The following is a 19,703-nucleotide window of genomic DNA, read 5'->3' on the forward strand; positions in this document are numbered from 1 at the left end:
GAATCCTATCGATATGTTTGCAGCTTGCTATTTCGTGATCGTTGAAAGTCGAACCGATAATTCGCAGATATTTTTAACGCACTCGAGTGCCTGTGTAGTTCTCATAACCTTTCTGACAGGGGAAAATAGTTGTCACCTGCTACTAGCGCCGCCAGTGGGAAAACGGTGAAACGCGACTACATTATCCGCACTGGTACAGTAATTGCGTTTTCGTAATGCAACTATTTTACAGCTTTAACGAAAACATTTAAACACAGAGTAGTTGAAACTTCGCGTTATTAGAAAGTATTACGTTAAAAGGCAATGTACTGAACAATTTCTCTGTTACTCCGCCATTCGAATACTTTCGTTATTCAGTGTGCATTTCATTTCGAGAGACTGTGATGTTACTTTGTTGTTCAATCACGCCGCTACGTTTACAGTAGAGCTTCGGTAAGATCTTACGTAACGAACGTTAATTGTTACGCGTTCATTGAAAATGCTTGTTTTTAACATGACGCACCAAGCATTACGCAACGGTTATTTTCCTTCTTGATTATGGCGGAAACGGTTACAACAACAAAGCGCCGAGCAAACTGCATCGCGCCGAAGACACATTATCTCGCGAGAATGCGAACTTTGTTAAAATTCAACTGCGGGACTATAGGGGAAGCTTCCGTAGTTTGTTTCGTACGAACGTACGCCAGATTCTATCCAAACGTGCGAGACCCACTTCGACGGTGAATCGAGGACAGGGGAAACAACAAAAAGAGCTCAAACTCGACAGACGCGCGAAATTCAATTTAAATTATACCGAACAGTCTTTCCAAAATTAAGTTTCAAAATTAAATAAAATTATAATTATTATCAGTATCGTGGGGTACCTAAATCCTGTGACTCTGATGGATTTTAACGTAGTTTGTGAAACTTTGTACCGGGTGAATCACGAGCTCGATACAGCGTTCTATGGAAGTACATTGTTGCTCATCGGTATCGCGAGATATCGCCACTACAGCAATGGAGCCACGGTCCGTGAGTCACGAAAAAGAGTACACGACTTTCTTTCGCTTCGTTCAGATTGCGATTAACTCGCTTACGGGGAGATTATCGTCCGACAGAATGATTTACGAGTAAAGCTGACAAGAAGCAGAAATTTCGAGTTGCATTATTCTCCGTCGGGCGCAAAATTTCCTAACGCGTTATTCGTTCCCGCTTAGGGGATCTATCATCGATAAGTATGAAAACTCGGAGACCCCGACCGCGTCGCAATTATTTGTAAATTACAGAATATGTACGCGGGCCGTATATCGTTAAATCGATCCGTATTTACGGCACATTTTAATTACAGTCGAACTGGGTTATAACAAGCACCAGGAGAACCGGCAGGAATTTCTTCGTTATAACAATTACTCGCTATATCGGTAATGAAATAAATATGCCTTCTACTTTTTTCCCCGTTCTCGATAATTCGATAAGATAAGTTCGTAGAACGAGAAATAGGTTAGAAAGCTAGAAAATTTTTGAAGCGATCTTGCTTCGATTTCGTCCAATCGACAACGACTTCCTAATTTTCTATTATCGTTGTTAAATATAAGTTATTAACAATTATATTCAAAAATTTCAAATCGTTCCGGAAAAATTATTTTCGGTCGCGGGGGTCGATTACAATAATTTTTGGTGAATAGACATACCCTCGAAATCCTACTCACTTTCTAGAAAAAAATTCGAGAAGGTATGAAATTTTTCAACGAAAATGAAAACTTTCAAATCGTTCTGGAAAAATTATTTTCGGTCGCAGGGGTCGATTACAATAATTTTTGGTGAATAGACATACCCTCGAAATCCTACCCACTTTCTAAAAAAAAATTCGAGAAGGTATGAAATTTTTCGACGGGGGAAAAAAATTACAAATCGTTCTGGAAAAATTATTTTCGGTCGCGGGGGTCAATTATAATAATTTTTGGTGAATAGACATACCCTCGAAATCCTACCCACTTTCTAGAAAAAAATTCGAGAAGGTATGAAATTTTTCGACGAAAATGAAAAATTTCAAATCGTTCTGGAAAAATTATTTTCGGTCGCAGGAGTCGATTACAATAATTTTTGGTGAATAGACATACCCTCGAAATCCTACCCATTTTCTAGAAAAAAATTCGAGAAGGTATGAAATTTTTCGACGAAAATGAAAAATTTCAAATCGTTCTGGAAAAATTATTTTCGGTCGCGGGGGTCAATTATAATCATTCTTGGTGAATAGACATACCCCCGAAATCCTGCGCATTTTCTAGAAAAAAATTCGAGAAGGTATGAAATTTTTCAACGAAATTAAAAAATTTCAAATTATTCTAAAAAAATTATTTTTAGTTGCGGGGGTCGATTACAATAATTTTTGGTGAATAGACATACCCCCGAAATCCTGCGCATTTTCGAAAAAAAAATTCAGTACTGGCGGAACTTTAAACGTTAACAACTTTTTAACAAAGCCTCCATCAACAAATTGGTATTCTTGATTTTCATCTTATTTTGGCTTCTAGAATAACGTGTAACACGATTTATTCGATTGTAATTTCAAAATTATACTCACAATCGATATTAATTGATAATTGATATATAACTTCCGGTTTCGTGTGGATATTTCTGAAGTGTCCGAAAATTTGTACAATATATCCACGTGGTACGCTTAAATCCGACTCGAAGAGGTATATTGCGCCCTTAGGCCACATTAGGTAATGGCGCCCCTAGGCCACATTGGTTAACCCTTTCGGCACGAGTGCCCAATACGTGTACTGGACGTTCATAAATTATTCCTAGCAGCCGATTGACGCCAGGGGCCGTGACGAATGCATTTACAAATTGACACCTTGGCCACTGGAATGGGCTGCACGCCCTTCTCCAATTCGAATATTCCTCTTTCGCGTCATCAATTTCACGTTCACTTTACCAAAGCTAAATTATAAGCAATGAAACTCCGAACAATAAAACAATAAACCTTACTCGTTTCCATCAAACTTTCAAGACTTATCGAATTCTATCCGACAATTACAAATCCAGAACAGTGTAAATAAAATTGAATCGTTTAACAAAAATACAGAACATAAAAAACAATGATCCTCAAATCGTTCCTATTCATAGCCGATTGTTCTCCTACATTAGACTTTCTTCGATCCGCTTTGCGACAAGGTCCCGAACATAACCTATCGCGATTACCTGGACAAAGGGGCTAATCTGTCTTAATTGCGACTATCGTTTTCGCCGGATCGTAACGGAATGAAATACAATACGTTACGCGAGTGTTCGTCGATTAGTTGCATACGTGTCGGAATTCGAAGCCAACTCGTCGGGCGTCGAACGTGCCCGACGAGTTGGCCCGCTTCTAAGCCCAAGCCGCGACGCGGGGAAGGGACACGTCGAAGGTGATCGTCGTGCGAGCGAAAGAAGAGAGATCGAGAGGATGGAGTAAGAAAAGATCCTCCAAAGAGAGGCGACGGAAAGAATCGGGGTTGCTGCGATAGCGAAGGTGGAGAGGACGAGGCTGCCTCGGAAGGTTGGAGAGGGCCGAACTACACGATGAGCGAGGCACGATCTTTCCTCGACATCGCGGCCGTCTCCGAGCGATTTTTTCTCCACACAACAAGGAGACGAATTCAAACGGCATTGTGCCGGTCACGCGCGGCCACTCTCGTTCTCTCTCAACGGACACGCCGTTAGAACCTCTTTTCCTCTGTGCAACCGCGGAACTTTCTTACTTTGCCCCCTTTTGCAAACGCCCCGCCTCTCGCTCGCCCCCACCACTCTCGCTCTTACTCACTTCAGCTCGAGCTAATCGCTACGGAATCCAGCTTTTTGTTTTTCCTGTCACCTCGCCGATACAGATAATTCGTGCCAAGAATTCGTTTCACGGTCGTTCCCGATCACGCTCGTTTTCCCCAAAAGAGAAACGACACACCTCGGAACACTTTCGTAAATTCAATCGTTTCTTACTGACAACGCAAGAAAATATTTATCTCGGAAACTAATTTTGTTTCTCTTCGTACGATTGAAATATTTTCCCAAGGATTGTCACGAACTGACGACATCGTCTCGGCTCGATCTAATAAGTAAATTCCTTCGAAGGTCAATGTATTTATCTTCGGACTTATCCTTCCCGACGTCTTACTATTTCTTTGCCGTTAACTAAGATACTCGTCGGTAAACTACTTAAAGCGATTAGAGAGTCGCTGTGAGGCCGACCTGTTTCTTTGGCCGATGCAAACCGTTTCCACGTTATAACCTGTAATATGCTACGTACGCTTGAATATACAGGGTGTTCGGCCACCACTGGGAAAAATTTTAATGGGAGATTCTAGAGGCCAAAATAAAACAAAAATCAAGAACACCAATTTGTTGATGGAGGCTTAGTTAAAAAGTTATTAACGTTTAAAGTTCCGCCTGTGCTGAATTTTTTTCTCAAAAATGCGCAGGATTTCGGGGGTATGTCTATTCACCAAAAATGATTGTAATCGATCCCCGCAATCGAGAATAATTTTTCCAGAACGATTTGAAATTATTATTTTACGTCGAAAAATTTCACACTTTTTCGAATTTTTTTCTCAAAAGTGGGTAGGATTTTGAGGGTATGTCTAATGACCAAAAATGATTGTAACTGATCCCTGCAAATAAAAATAATTTTTCCAGAACGATTTGAAATTTTTTAATTTTGTCGAAAAATTTCACACCTTCTCGAATTTTTTTCTCAAAAGTGGGTAGGATTTTGAGGGTATGTCTAATGACCAAAAATGATTGTAACTGATCCCTGCAAATAAAAATAATTTTTCCAGAACGATTTGAAATTTTTTAATTTTGTCGAAAAATTTCACACCTTCTCGAATTTTTTTCTCAAAAGTGGGTAGGATTTTGAGGGTATGTCTAATGACCAAAAATGATTGTAATTGATCCCTGCAAATAAAAATAATTATTCCAGACCGATTTGAAATGTTTTTTTTTCGTCGAAAAATTTAGGCACCTTGGTCTGGGTTAGGTTTGGGTTAGGTTTGGGTTAGGTCTGGATTAGGTTTGGGTTAGGTTTGGGTTAGGTTTGGGTTAGGTCTAGGTTAGGTTTGGGTCAGGTCTGGGTTAGGTCTGGGTTAGGTCTGCATTAGATTTGGGTCAGGTCTGGGTTAGGTCTGCATTAGATTTGGGTTAGGTCTGGAAGAAAAATTAGATTTTCGGTAAGAAATTTTTTCTCGAAAATGTGTAGGATTTCTTAGGTATGTGTATTTACCAAAAATGATTATAATTGACCCTGCAACCTAAAATAATAACTTTTTAACGAAGCCTCCATCAACAAATTAATATTCATAATTTTCGTCTTATTTTGGCCTCTAGAATCCTGGACTAAAATTTTTCCCAAGGTTGGCCGAACACCCTGTATAATTTTATTTTTAACTGCATCACACGCATTGATATTAGACAGCTACCGGTATAAAACTATCTCATCTTTATTCTACGTGTTATAGCGTTTATTTATCACCGTAATGAAAGCTTTTAGTAATCAAGGAATTGTCCTCTTTATCTTACATTATACACTAACTTCGCTCGAAGACCACAACGCGAGTCCATCGTAGGATATCAGACGCATAATGTAAAATACAAAATATAAATATTTTTATTTTTATTTGGATAGTACACCTAACGTTAAATAATAAGACAATAGCAAGTCTGGTCTTTCGTTTCAGACGTTATAGTAATCAAGTAAAAATTCAATCCTCGATATTGTACAATATACATATATACATAACAAGGTCTCCCATATTGACTATTTACACGCAGTTTTGTACAACCTTTCTTTCGTTACCTTTTGTGTCGAAAGATTCAACTTAACACCCGATCATAAACGACAGAGTGAAACGACGTCCCCTGATTCGCATAAATTTAATTTGCCGCTTCTGTCCTCGATCCGCGAGCACGTAATACATTCCCCCGTTCGGAGGCATATATAGTCTATTAGCTTCAGATATTTTGAATCATACATATAAATGTACAGAATTTGTGTAGAAAAAACAGTGGTTCTCGTTATACGAAATACGATAATATTATTCTGCATTACTTAATTACACGAAGTTTCATAACGACGACGATTTGATAAAGTACTGCTGAAATTTCATTATATATATATATATATATATATTTCTGTAAAATTGTTTATCAGCATTGTTATACTTCGCGACGCTTACATTCTAAAGATTCAACTTGATCAACACAACGCCTGACGTTGAAAATATTAGTTGTTATATGTTTATAATTTTTTGGTTAAATTCTATACATCCTGCGCTAAAACGAATTCTATTTTTGGTCTTTATATAGTTATATATGTATACAATAATAACAAATAATATTTATAAATTCATATCGTGGACTATATCACCAAAGTATATTTTACTTAATTTACTATACATGTATCACCAATGATCATCATTTAGCATTAATGGAATAATTGAAAATATTTAATTACTCGAAGAAAAAAAAAAGGATCTATTATTCGTACGATTAAAGAGAAATAAGTATTCATGTTCTCCGTAACTCTGGTAAATGTATGCGATTAACAGTCACGCTCGAAACATAAAATACATAGGCCATAAAGCTATGAATACAACATTGAGTAAAATAACATTTAAAAAATGTATTTCTCGTAACTTTCAGAGCCGCGATTACAGACATTTTTTATCGTGAAATATTCCGTTTCTCGCTTATTTGAAACATTACATTACTCGGACATTATGCCTAGAAAATAAATTTGCAGTCTTAACTATCAAGTAATTATTTTCCGTGTATCTAAAGCGATTTTTAATCGAAATAAGCTAATAGGATAACAATGATTCTTATTATTAAGATAGTAGATCAATGTCAATAATAAAATTTCGTTTACCTTTATAGAAAACACGGGACATGGGGATGCTTGAAGAGCGACGCTTGTTATATGAAGAATTAGATTTATATAAATTTCTTTAACACTTACGACAAGACCTATAATCGACACTTCACTTGTTCCAAATAACAGAAAAAAAAAAAATTAAATCTTTAGAATGTCAAAAATGCTCTTCCGTTCTACGATTCTGGATATCTAGCATTCCTCTGCCAAGTTTTGTAATACCATGCAAAAGTGCTTTCGACCTTATCGGAAATAGATAATTAATATCCCATAAAGAATAAACATACGAGAATCACGCAGAACGGGCGTAACATTCAGGATCCGGTTTACGTAGGTTCGTAGTTTCACATTCGGTTGGCGCAGCGAGCCACCCGAAATTCAAACACGACCCGTGTATTACCACCTGCAGTAACACGAACAACAGGCACTGCAAATTCTTCAATTGTCCTATATAAATTCACTCTGTGTAGTTTTACGCTGATACGTTCCGCATCCTGTAATTCTCCTGGTATTAAATCGTTAAGGTTGCTAATTTTTTTTTTACAAAATCTCTCTTTTTCTCTTCCATTGATTATTAACCCTTTCTCTGTTGATCGCGACACCCAAAACGAATAATACAGAAATTGGCGAATCCACATACAAAACACGAATACTTTGTGTCTTAATTAAATTAATACCAGGAGTGTGCGGGATCCCAAAAATATACGGGAGGTAGTTCAGACAATAAGTCGAGCATTCGATGTTTTCGAGAATTCCGAAGCATATTTGAAATTACCGAAAATTTTCGGAATCCCACAAACCCTTGATCAATACCTCCCAGATATAATACTTAATTTTATATTTTCGAATTCTACAAAGCTTTTTAAATGTCGATTTAACTTGAATTTGTTTTTGACTCGACGCAAGGAACAATGGAGCTCCATCGATGAAAAGACTTTCACAGCGAAAGGGTTAAAAGTAATAACAAAAGTTTCTTACCATTAATGCTATGAGTATCCAACACCATGAAAGCAGTTCCATTAGATGGTTCTCCCGTGCTACAAGTCTTTCCATTGTTAAAAAGAAAGAGATTCATCGGACTCGGAAGTGCTACTCAATTGATTTGTAATTCGTGCAGTTTGCGATAGTATTGTACGCGTGATAGAATTCTCCTCCTGCTGTGTGAACGTTCCACCTCGAGTGCCTAAAAAGATATTTATTTTTCCTTTTAGAGAACGCAATTTAATAGATAAAAAAATGATCGTTCCTTATACCTTGATGACCGTCACGAAATAAAGGTGTCGTATCGTCAGCGTCCGAATCACTGTCCTCGCTAATAACTTGTTCATCCGCTGCTAAAACTTTCCGTTTACAAACGGGACAAACTCTACGATTTTTTGTCAACCACGGGTCAATACATTTTGTGTGATACGCTGAAATGAATTAATGTACTATCGTTCGCAGGATTTAGAATACCATAATGGATTTTCACTGGTATATACTAACCATGCGCGCAAGGTAGAACTCTTAATTTTTCACCTTCTATATAATCTTCTAAACAAATAGCACACGTTTCGTATGGATCACCTTTTGTATATTTGTGCGTCGGAATTTGCTTCAAGCTCGAATATGGTAACATATGCCTTCGTTGCCGTCTTCTATCCTTAATACATCTATAGAACTAAAATACAAAAGAGACACGTTTCAAACAGGGATGTTTAGCTGAAAACTCAACAATCTTAATGTTATTTAAATATTTCATTATCTGCCCTCACCATGAAAATAACCATAACTAAAAAACACAGACCGACAACAACAGTGAACGGCAAAAGTAAATGTTTAATATTAAACGGCGTGTCGTCATTAATGAGTACAAAATATAATTCGTCATATAAATAATTTTCTTTAATAATTAGTCCTGTGATTTCACTAACGAATACAGACGATATTGTTATTCCTGCAGGATGTTCCGCTACCATTGGTTCTATAACAAAATACATATACATACGCATGTAAATGTAAGTTTCTATTTATGCCTTATTTTATCCGTAGACAAATAACCCAAAGTAATTGTCGTAGATGTTTTTCAACGATAATGCGAATTAAATTCATAATTATTGCGAAGTTTTGCGATTAAAATATTTACCTAATTCGTTACTGTTCACGTTATGTATAATTGCAGCATTGTATCCAGCCTTTTGCGCCGTTCGAACTTTTACTTCAAAGGTACAATTCTGGCGGGCGATTAAAACTATCCAATTACCTTTGTAATTGGTTATATTCGGGGGACCCTGTATGTCGTGACACGCAGTAGGAGGATCCGCATATACCACCATACCCTAATAAAATTTACCATATTCCGTAATACGCATTCTATTCTAAATAAATACTTCCTAATAATTTTCTCCGGTTTCTCTAAATAAAACGTTAAGACGATAGATACCTTAATCCCTTCGGATGGAATCAAGCCACCAAATCCAGCGGGCATGTCTCTAAATTCTTCTTCGATTTGGTGTCTCGCTGCCGCAGAAAATACCAAAATATCTGCCCTGTTGTACACGACGCAAACAACAAGGAACATAAGCCATAGCTGGACTTGATGGTTTATGCAACACTGTCTCATTTTTTTAAAATATCAGAAGTATACGCTGTCCTGTCAACTTTAATATTCCGTTAAAAATTTTCTTGAGCGACTCATTATACGTTAGATTCAATTAAAATATACCAATACATCCATCACGTGGAATAGAATACTGTTGTCCTGTAAGAAGTAAATATGATGCATGTACTTATAACCTAACTTTGTTTTTCGTATAGAACGTATAAAGTTGAAAACTATACGTATCACACGACCGCTATTTTAACAATTATCGATAGTGCGGATAATTAATAAAAAAAAAAAAAAAATTACTGTCAACTTCGATCTAAGAAGTTTTACAACCAAAGTATAGTCCACAATGAACCATCGAATTATTTTCGCTACTATTATTTGTTATTACATACTTGTCCACGGAAACAGCAAATTTTACCAAACCTAGGGTTATCTTCATACTGCATGTACATACTCAGAGAAGCCGAAATTTATTTATTCGATTTCAATGTTTTCCGTCACAATAGATCTAACCATTTCAGCGAGAGAAAAAAATACTTATTCGTAACCTGTATGGCAATTCTCGATACAGTTCAGGCAAGTAAATAAATCAAATCAACGAACACGGCATGTAAAACGTCACAACGTAAAACTTTTATTTTTTAATGTCTGCCATAAAACGGTATAAAATACACTACATGAATCAACTACTCCCGATAAACAATTCGTAAGCAAAAAGGTACACGTTATCGTACCTGAATCAATGATCGAAAAAAATGTTGTAACTTGATATACGAAATTTGACACATTAACGAACGAATAGACGACAATAATAGGTTTATCGGTGTATATGTGTCAATCAACGCGAAAGAAGTAACATGCACGCAGCACACACGCGCGTAAAACGTACGTACGTATACACGGGGAACACAGTAATCAGGTACGAAGAACAAGAGGGATCTGTGCAAATTTAACCCTGAATATCTCCTTATCGGCCGTATTACTCGACGCGTGTGCATACATAGATAATTTCTATACGTACTGATACCCTTCTTTCTTTTCTCATCCAGAAAAAAATGCACAGCCTACGACACGCAGGGGACGTTTAACGGCGTAATACGTATATACATGTATGCGCACATGCACGCGTACGCCCACGCGCACGTAAATTTCGTAGGTATATCAGCAGCGTGCAACGAGATGCACACCATTTATCATCCGTCGCGTGTCATTTACACCCTTCTTCTCCTCGGTCCACCTCGGTTTTGAGGTTATGAGAATGTTTTTTCGAGCAACGTGGTTACCACCGATCTCGGCGACAAAATGCGTAGAACGAGTTCAACGACGCAAGAACCGACTGTGGCCGTTTGATCAAACAATCGAGCAACGTTCACGAGAAAATGTCAAAGATTCCACTACCGTACAGGAGTGCCCCATTCATAAATACAGACACGACAAACGATCCAACGTTCATACGTAACGCGAAAACGATTAACACGACTTCTCCAATTTAAAACAAAATTGTTTCGCGACTCGATCAGTGAAGTCACGCGGATGTCATACATATGTACACACTTTTTCCTTTATTTTCACACGGAACTATATGACAGAGCTATGCCGGACGTGCTTATTCATGCGGTGGGAAGCGCTAAATTTAAATTCAATTAAATGTCAGGCTCGCAATCGCATCGATTTTCACGTTGCGGAACCGTGTCCAGATTGAAGGAGGTGCGATCAGATTGTTTGTACGACGAAGTATCATACGTTAATGTTATAATCGATATATTCAAAACGTTCGATACTTTTAGGCGGAGTAAAAAACTTTATTCGGTTTATTAAACAAATTGAATGTACATAATATAATTCTCGTAAAAAGTATATTTAAAGTACACGTGGTTCAATCATAAATTGTTTACATTCGACTACAAATTTAATACATCCAAACATTTTTTTTTTTTGTATTATCACAGACAAAGTTGATTCTGTGATACAAAGAACGGAAAAGGAGAAGCGTATTTCGTTTTCGAAGTTCGTAGAATGTATGTCTTTTTATGGTTCCGTTTTTTTTCTACTTACGTGAGGTTTGATTACTTACTGGATTACAATGTTTTATGATACAATAGATGAATATTACACGTATATATACATCACAGGCATGAAGAACGATCATTTACGAAGTATACAATTCAATAGTGTAATGTACATACACAATATAGATTTAAGTCGATATGAATCTCAGTAAAGTGAATAAAATATATATTTCATGTATAACACAGCTGTCTATACATATTTAGATAGTAATTAATCGAATTTACACCGTAATGTACTATATATATGTTGCGGAAATTGGTGTTTTCGAAAGAGGGTGGTGTTTCATAATATTAACGTTAATACCACCTACAATTATGATCAATCGATAAAAACCATTAAGCATTGAACAAGTGGAAAAAAGTTAAATTTAAAAGAAAAAGTGAATTCGATCCCGTTGTAAATGAAAATCGAATTACATCATTTGTAGTTGAAGGCACTCATTAGCAATATCGCTTACAGGAGCCAAATTACAAATGTACACTGCGCAAAACTTATTACCTTTGTAAAATCTTATTAATTTACTATAATCTTACTAGATCTTTCCACGAGAGAACCTTTCGTCGAGATACTGCGCCTTGCTTATGATAGCATTCTTCTGAGCCTGATCAAATCTATTGATCTGCAAATCAATATCCCTGTCGAACGGTCTCCTAACCGTTTGCCCACTTAATTTTGCCTTTTTCTCTTCTTTCTGAAATTTATACATTTAATAATATATAATATAATAATATAAATATATAAATCGTAAAATTTCAATGCGCAAACACCTTTTTTTTCTTTTCAAGTTTGCTCTGATGAACTTCTAACAGCGATTTCTCGCGCTTTCTACTTTTTCCACCTTCGGTTTCGTTACTTTCTTGAGACGGCGGCTCTGTGGTCGATGTTTTAAAATTATAGAACGCGTCTTCTTCCTAAAATGGCGAAACAGTCACGGCGTTATTTTCGATTATTAACGATCTCTGAAACGCGACGAAGAAATATTGTTATCACGCTTACTCGTTGCCTCTGTTTTTCAGCCTTCTTTGCCGGGGTGTCTGTCCAGCACGACCTGTCGGACATGTCCGGGCCTGTCCTAACGCGAAACTTTCGCGGCGCTAATCCTAGATTACTGACCTGCGCCGGAGGTAACTCCGTCATCCATTCTTCGCGTTGCTTCAAATCACCATCGTCCTAAAATATCATTTACCATTATGTGCTTTCATCGAAACAATCCCGATTCGCTATAGAAATTATAATTTTTCGTTTACCTCGTCCTTTTTTTCATTCTTTATTTGTTGCGCCCTTTGCTCCAGCTGTTTGTACACATTGCTAGTTCTTAATGCGGGATGATTGGCCGGCAGAGGGCCGATCTCGTCTTCGTTCTCGGACTCTGGCTGTTCCGTTTCGTCGTTATCGGTGGATTTTATCGCGTTCGAAATAGCGGGGCCTATGATTTTCGCTTTCGTCTCGTCGCTGCACGTTTGCTCCAACAAATGCGGCGGTAACGCCGGACCGAAAATCATGTCCGAGTCCGCGTCGGAATCCTCTTGGCTTAAATCGTTCTCGTCGTTGCAGCTCGTATCAACGTCGGATCGTTCAGTTACATTTCGCTCGTCAATTTCTGGCAAACAAGGTCCTATGAAATTCGTAGTCTTTACTGGTTTTACATTACTGGAAGAATCAACTATTAATGGCGGTGGTAAGTTCGGCCCGTACGTGGTGTCTTCTTCGACAGCACCGATCTCTGTTGCTTTCGAAGAATCGGAATTACCAAGCCGCGAGGAAGCTTTCTCGTCGTTACTAAAATTTTCTTCTTCGCTATTCAAATCAACCGTCTTTTCTCTCGATTCGGGTTCGCATCTTTCATCGACGATATTTATACGGTCTTCCGTTATTTCCGTCAATATAGGCGACGCGATACCTAATGCGGAATCTGAAACGGCACCAGGATTATTATTACTGGAACCAGACGACACGTCGTTCTTCCTTGCATTTACCTTTGGCGAGCCGTCCGAGTGTTCGCTTTCTATCGCTTGCTTTTTCGTCGCGCTCTCGCACTCGTCGTTCGAGTTTCGTTTTTTCGTCTTTGTCTTATGGTGCCGCGAGAATAAACACCTATTTCCTACGTCTGAACCATCGGACAGATTCTCGTCCGTTTCCGACAGAACGTCAAACTCGGACAAGTCCAACTCTTTGTACTCTTGGCTCTCCGACAAATCTTTTTTCGTTAATAATTCATTGTCGGTACGGCCTGGTTCCGGGTTTTTTGGCGACGATAATTCTTGCAATTGTTGATCCACATCCTCTTTTATCGGGATCCTTTTATGGGAATTGTGCCTCTCGAGTTCACCTCGAAATCTGCCATGATCGGACGATCTCGATTTATGCGACTGGTAGCTTCTGTCGCGGCTTCTGTCGCGCGAGTGTCGCTTATACTTCTCGTGAGATTTGTTCCTATACTTGTCATTTTGGGATCTATCGTCGTCGTTTCTACTGTGAGATCGTTCCTGGGATCTGTGTTTACGATGCTCGCCCCGATCTTGATCCCTGTAACGTTTCGTGTCTCGCGTTTTACGCTTCGAGGACAGAGCGGAACTTTTCGAATCTATGCTGACGTCCCTCGAGCTTCTGTAATCTTTGCTGTCCTCGCGCCTCGAGCTTCTCGACTCGTGTGTGTGTTTCGAATATTTCGCAGAATGCTTGAGATCTCTGTTATCAACGTCTTGCTCTTTCGACGATCTGTGCTCCCTTCTACCGCTGTCGTGCTTAGATTTCTCTTTTCTATCTCTATAATCTACGTCGTCGTAGCCAGATTTACATTCCGACTTTGACCTCGAATGCTTCCCGAGTTTAGCTTCCGGGTGCACGTAATCTTTGCGGGTGGCTTCAAAACGAAATCGTCGCCCGTCGTCGCTGTCCTGACTCTCGGAATCAGAATCCATTGTTGTCATGATTTAGTTACTTGCTGAAAGTATCACAAATTTAATTTTTTTCATAGTGACGAAATTGCAATACATACATGGCAATACTTTGTAAAATATAACGATGTTTGATTTTATGTGCTAATCCTTCTAGTCCGTGGTGTAATACTTATAAAGAAAACTTAAGAATATCGCATCGTGTCGCGTTAAAATACTTTTTAAGCGCCGAGGCATTAAACTATACCTACAAAAATGGTCGTAATTTGACTAAGTAACTTTATTTAGAACATAGCTGCGTGAAACATTGTACATATGACAGAATTAAATGTACGACTAAAAGGGATGTAATTACTACTCTATGCGTTTGTTTGTTTCCTTTGGCTGTGCCTCGTTCTTCACAGTCTCTACTATACTTTCGACTTTACTTCGACCTGGCTCTGATTTTGGGATCAAGCTTGTCTGTGGAGTTGCTTGCAACATCTTCATTATTTTCGCCCCGCCATACTTAATAGATTTGACAAGTCCAGCGGTTGGAATTCCTTTCAGGCTTTGCGTGACACTGGATTTCCAAACAATTTGTTTCAAGCATTCTTCCAGTATTTCACCACACTCGGGATCGTACGCAATCGCGCGCAGACAATCCTCCGTATCCTTCGACCTTGGACCTTGCGACCATGCTCTGACAAGCTTAACTTGCGGGGTTCTAGGTAACTGATTCAAATGATGTATTTTTGTCTCTGGACTTGTATCTTGATGGCAGGTGACGCTCGTTTGATCCGACTTTGGAATGTCCACGTAATTTTCGAAATGTTGTAAAATCGGACTGTACAATTGTTTAAAGTGCGCCATTTGGGACAAAACGATATTGTTAATTTTATCTTTATTTTCACCAAAAGTCATTCGAAAGTCACCGATATAGGATAAGCCGGCAATAGTTTTGTAAAAATCAACCTCTGTAAAGTGTTGCGGAAGCAATAATAACGCTGCGTGTATAGCTGAATATAAATTTTGTACCAAAGCTGTCGGCAGTTGTGATTGTTCGCTCGGTTCCATTAATACTTTTACAGGTTTGTGCAACCTTCCCGCCAAGTACAAATCATTCCAGTCTAGTAAGTCTTCTACCAACGAAACTTCAGAAATTACTCCGTATTTGATAGTATATCCTCCTGCTATTTTAACCAACGTATTATAATATATTTTAGCACCCCAATTTTCTTGCACGTTAGCGATCGCTCTATGACCGAGAAACCTCAACGGCTGGGCATAATGCGTAGGATTAAGTTCTAAATTCTCTGCGTGCCATTGATTTGCGTTACGAACAACAAAAATAAGGTCCAACATATTGTTGGACTGATTGTTTAATTGCTTGAATGCGGCAGATCCGTATGCAAAGCAAAATTTCATATTCCTTGGAAAACTTTTCAATATCCCTTTTAGCTGGTGCATTCCAACGAACTTCTCCATCATGGTAAAATATTAATAGTACAAGCAAAATCCTCCCCCAAGGAAAAGTTGATACCTTTAATTCTGCATAATATTTCTTTACCGTCAAAAACTTCGAATAACTGTTTAGGTAATATCTTGCGATAAATCTTGTGCGATCGTCAAAGGATTTGTCTTTTTTGTTTCTTACGTAGATCTAAGTAGGGTACAGTTGATTTTATATTTTGTCCGATAGAATATTATGTATAGATTGGAAAGTCAGAAAAGTATAGTGTTTGAAGAATATAATAAAGAAGCCGGCACCTGACACGAGACAAATATTTTTCCGTCTGATATCTTCCAACAGCTTTGGCAACGATGGTCACGAATTTCTGGATATTTACAATCAACTGCACCCTTTATTAACAGAGATCCGTTCCATCTAACCTAGAAATGCTTTTCGTGAATTGTGTAATCGTTACACATACTTACTTAAAATCGATGCAGTATTCTATACCGAGGATTTAATTAATTGCACAGCGACTCGAATGATAATCTTTAATTTAAAATGAACAAGAATGAACCAACGTCAAATTGTACAATATCGTATCGTATATCGAACTCAGAAACGCATGATCGCTTGAAGTAATCTGCTTCATGTAGAACAATAACAAGAACCGCGAATTTTCTGTTTCGTGGTTTCGTTCGGGTTCGATCTGTCAGCCGAGCTCGGTAAATAAAATTCTTCCAATGGAATATTTTCTCTTGCTTCCCCGATAATTCCCGTAACACTTTCCTATTAATACCATAAATAAATATAAATAATTTCAAATCGCTTCCTTTCAAGAATATCTCGTTAAATCACTGTACCCAACAAAGATTCTCTACAACTTTATCGTCAGAATCCTAGTGTTTTTTTCAGTGCACCGAGTGCACCGCTCAATTCTCGTGCGTCGTGCGATCCCCGACTCTATGTAGATCGACTACTGCCTCTAGAGAATTCTATGATAGTTTACCTTACGAAGTCTATTTTGAAATATACCGTGTATTTACATACACATAAGTTTGACAACCTTAGAATAATACGCGTATGATTGAACGAAACCGTGAAGAAACGCGTATCATGATGTTGAGCTAAAATTTTTTTTTTTTACCAAATATCTGTGTTACTTGAGGATAGTATCACAACAAAAGGATTCGTTTTCGTTGTTGATCAGGTGTCGTATAAAAGGACCCACGACGATATTCGTTGCAAGATTCGCAAACAAGAAGAATAATTAAACGGTATGGAGGTTGACGAAAACAATGCAACGGCACCGACGGAGACACCGATGGAAGTCGATGAGGATAATTCTGAAAAAAATGCCTCCACATCGGCGAATTCTCTCAGTGCTATTAAAGTGATGGCATCATCGGGCACTGTTGGATCTGTTTCTATCAGTCTCCATCCGCTTGTTATAATGAATGTCAGTGAACACTGGACTAGGCTTCGTGCCCAAGAAGGAACAGACCAGTTAGGTAAATTTTCAAACGATTTCAATTTTTCCTTCGAACAGCATAAAAACAACCGTTTAAAACTATCTAAACGCGTTCCAGTATATGGAGCATTGATCGGTAAACAAAAGGGACGTAACATTGAAATTATGAACTCCTTCGAACTGATGTTCACGTGTATCGGAGACGATGTTATAATCGACAGAGATTATTACAACACGAAAGAAGAACAGTTTAAACAAGTCTTCAGCGAAATGGACTTTTTGGGATGGTATACGACAGGAGAGATGCCTAACGAAAGGGACATCAGAGTGCATAAGCAGCTCTGCGAAATCAATGAAAGTCCTGTGTTACTAAAGCTCGATCCGAGACCAAAAAATACAGATGTACGCATTTACGTTTGACGTTTTTTGTTATATTTACATTTTAATGAAACTTCGTTGTTCTTTGTAGCAACTGTCTATTTCTATGTACGAATCGGTGATCGATTTGGTTAACGGCGAAGCTACAATGTTGTTTGTTCCTTTAACTTATACACTGGCTACGGAAGAAGCTGAAAGAATCGGCGTTGATCATGTGGCGAGAATGTGCAGCAACGATCAAGGGGAATGTTCGTTAGGTAATATAAACCATGTTTATTTCTTTTTCCAGTGTTTTAAACGAAATAAAAAAAATAATCTCAAATGAATAAACGATCTACAGTCGCGGAGCACCTAACTGCGCAACACAGTGCTATAAAAATGTTGCACTCGAGAGTAAAATTGGTTCTAAAATATGTGCAAGCTGTACAAAGCGGGGAACTGAAAGGAAATCACGAAGTTTTGAGAGCAGCCTGTTCTTTGGGACATCGATTGCCGGTTTTAAACAATCCGAAATTTAAAGCCGATTTTTATAACGTGAGTATCCGCCGTCCACTTGTCAGAATAAAAATTAACTCAACACGTTCGATGCATCAAATTATTAATCTTTTCAGCAATGTAATGACTTCACCTTGATGACCTACCTCGGTATCGTAACAAAAGGTTGCAATAACATTAATCAATTTGTTAACAAATTCAATATTTTGTACGATAAACAAGGCGTGGGTCGTCGTTTGCGAAGTCTCTTTTTGTGATGAGTGAATAGAATCTGTTGCCTTTTATACTTGTCTTTTTTTTACTCCTATAGTTATAGCAAAATATTTAAGTTAAGAAACTGAGAGCAGCAAAGTTTATCGGTGAGTAAAATTCGCTGCTATAATGGATATTGTACTTCTCATAAAATAAATGTAAAAAATCGATTGAATCATTGTACCAGTTGACACCTAATTGACAAAAAAAGCGGTTGAAATCTGTTATTTGAATACATAAGGATATCAAATTCTATTACCATGATATAAATTTATTGATACGTGCTTTGGATTTATACTTTTTTTTTTTTTTTTTTCCCAATACACAACATACATATAAAGAATTTTGAAACACATCCTACATAATATTGCTCAAAACAAAACGTACACCGAGAGTATACAAGTGTAGATATAGATACACTTACACGTTTTCTTAGTGGAAGACGTCTTATAGTCGATACGTTTTTATCTTGTAAACTCTTTATACTTTCAGAGGCCACGTTACTTTCTCCTTATACATTTCCATTTTTATTATTTACATAATTTCTTTTTGTATAAATTATACTTGATATAAAAAAGCGGCCTATAAAATACGACTAAAAATCTTTTCCTAAAAATCTATTCAATTATTACATATGCTTTGATCCGACACATATAACGACTTATAAGTATTATACTGTACAAAATATAGTGTAATGTATTGTGCCTCATTACTTATTGCAGGTAACTGTATCAAGTTACGTATCTTATATAAACGTAAATCAGAATTGACTCTTCGTGTTCACTAATCTATTAAACCTGTATAAATTCCATTGCGATGAAAGTGACAACGTTTCACCAGGAAATCATAATACAGTCATCCGGACTGTACCAACGTCTTTGTTCGACCTCGCTCGTATAACATATTTGCTAAAAATTATTGAAATTTCAACTTCTATTTTAATGTAATCTTTTGTACACTGAGTTGTGCGACTTTGTTTGATATTGCATTGATATGAAACATTCAAACCACCAGAGATCGATGTTTCTAGATTTACTCGTACAAATCTTCAAAAACTAAAGGTTTTCTGTAACTGTTACCCTTCTTCCATTTGCGACCATTTTTCATAGTCAATCTTTGTAGCAGGTTTTCACTCTCACTAATTGTAAAAGAAGCGTAACCGTTTTGTTTGTGCTTCTTTGGCAATCATTTTAAGCATTCAATAGGCTGTCTTCGATCATGGTAGCAAGTAC

General features: G+C 37.6%; 3 protein-coding genes across 6 annotated transcripts; 1 reads left to right on the plus strand and 2 right to left on the minus strand.

Annotated features, from left to right (window-relative positions):
* Positions 1–9,495: 9,495 nt before the first annotated feature.
* LOC122404076 (uncharacterized protein DDB_G0283697-like) lies at positions 9,496–16,521 on the minus strand. 4 transcript variants are annotated; one of them, XM_043407975.1, is made up of 7 exons: positions 16,361–16,521; positions 12,794–14,490; positions 12,543–12,716; positions 12,314–12,457; positions 10,498–12,237; positions 9,591–9,626; positions 9,496–9,525 (listed from the first exon to the last, which is right to left on the minus strand). In XM_043407975.1, the coding sequence occupies exons 2-5, from the start codon at positions 14,474–14,476 to the stop codon at positions 12,079–12,081; spliced, it is 2,160 nt and encodes a 719-aa protein (XP_043263910.1). In that variant the 5' UTR covers positions 14,477–14,490; positions 16,361–16,521; the 3' UTR covers positions 9,496–9,525; positions 9,591–9,626; positions 10,498–12,078. The 4 variants fall into 4 exon arrangements, with proteins under 4 accessions (XP_043263910.1, XP_043263914.1, XP_043263909.1 ...); XM_043407979.1 differs by having other exon boundaries at positions 9,496–9,626; positions 10,620–12,237; XM_043407974.1 differs by having other exon boundaries at positions 9,496–9,626.
* On the minus strand, positions 14,479–16,520 carry LOC122404091 (phosphatidate cytidylyltransferase, mitochondrial). Its single transcript, XM_043407988.1, has 3 exons — positions 16,386–16,520; positions 16,193–16,315; positions 14,479–16,085 (listed from the first exon to the last, which is right to left on the minus strand). The coding sequence occupies exon 3, from the start codon at positions 15,911–15,913 to the stop codon at positions 14,798–14,800; it is 1,116 nt and encodes a 371-aa protein (XP_043263923.1). The 5' UTR covers positions 15,914–16,085; positions 16,193–16,315; positions 16,386–16,520; the 3' UTR covers positions 14,479–14,797.
* Positions 16,522–17,128: 607 nt separating the features above from the next.
* On the plus strand, positions 17,129–18,582 carry LOC122404100 (COP9 signalosome complex subunit 6). Its single transcript, XM_043407997.1, has 5 exons — positions 17,129–17,386; positions 17,465–17,748; positions 17,816–17,981; positions 18,065–18,258; positions 18,336–18,582. Exons 1-5 carry the CDS (start codon positions 17,155–17,157, stop codon positions 18,474–18,476), a joined length of 1,017 nt encoding a protein of 338 aa, XP_043263932.1. The 5' UTR covers positions 17,129–17,154; the 3' UTR covers positions 18,477–18,582.
* The last annotated feature ends 1,121 nt before the right edge of the window (positions 18,583–19,703 follow it).

The sequence above is a fragment of the Colletes gigas genome, unplaced genomic scaffold, assembly GCF_013123115.1.
Source record: "Colletes gigas isolate AHSC1104 unplaced genomic scaffold, ASM1312311v1 Colletes_gigas_Sc00002, whole genome shotgun sequence".
NCBI classification, from domain to species: Eukaryota; Metazoa; Arthropoda; class Insecta; order Hymenoptera; family Colletidae; genus Colletes; species Colletes gigas.

Coding starts and splice junctions, on each gene's coding strand:
- LOC122404076 (XM_043407979.1), bottom strand. CDS start 14,476: ATGACAACAATGGATTCTGATTCCGAGAGTCAGGACAGCGACGACGGG. Junction 12,458..12,542: donor CTGAAAAACAGAGGCAACGA/GTAAGCGTGATA, acceptor TCGCCATTTTAG/GAAGAAGACGCGTTCTATAA. Junction 12,238..12,313: donor AACTTGAAAAGAAAAAAAAG/GTGTTTGCGCAT, acceptor TATAAATTTCAG/AAAGAAGAGAAAAAGGCAAA.
- LOC122404091 (XM_043407988.1), bottom strand. CDS start 15,913: ATGATGGAGAAGTTCGTTGGAATGCACCAGCTAAAAGGGATATTGAAA.
- LOC122404100 (XM_043407997.1), top strand. CDS start 17,155: ATGGAGGTTGACGAAAACAATGCAACGGCACCGACGGAGACACCGATG. Junction 17,387..17,464: donor AGAAGGAACAGACCAGTTAG/GTAAATTTTCAA, acceptor AACGCGTTCCAG/TATATGGAGCATTGATCGGT. Junction 18,259..18,335: donor TTAAAGCCGATTTTTATAAC/GTGAGTATCCGC, acceptor TAATCTTTTCAG/CAATGTAATGACTTCACCTT.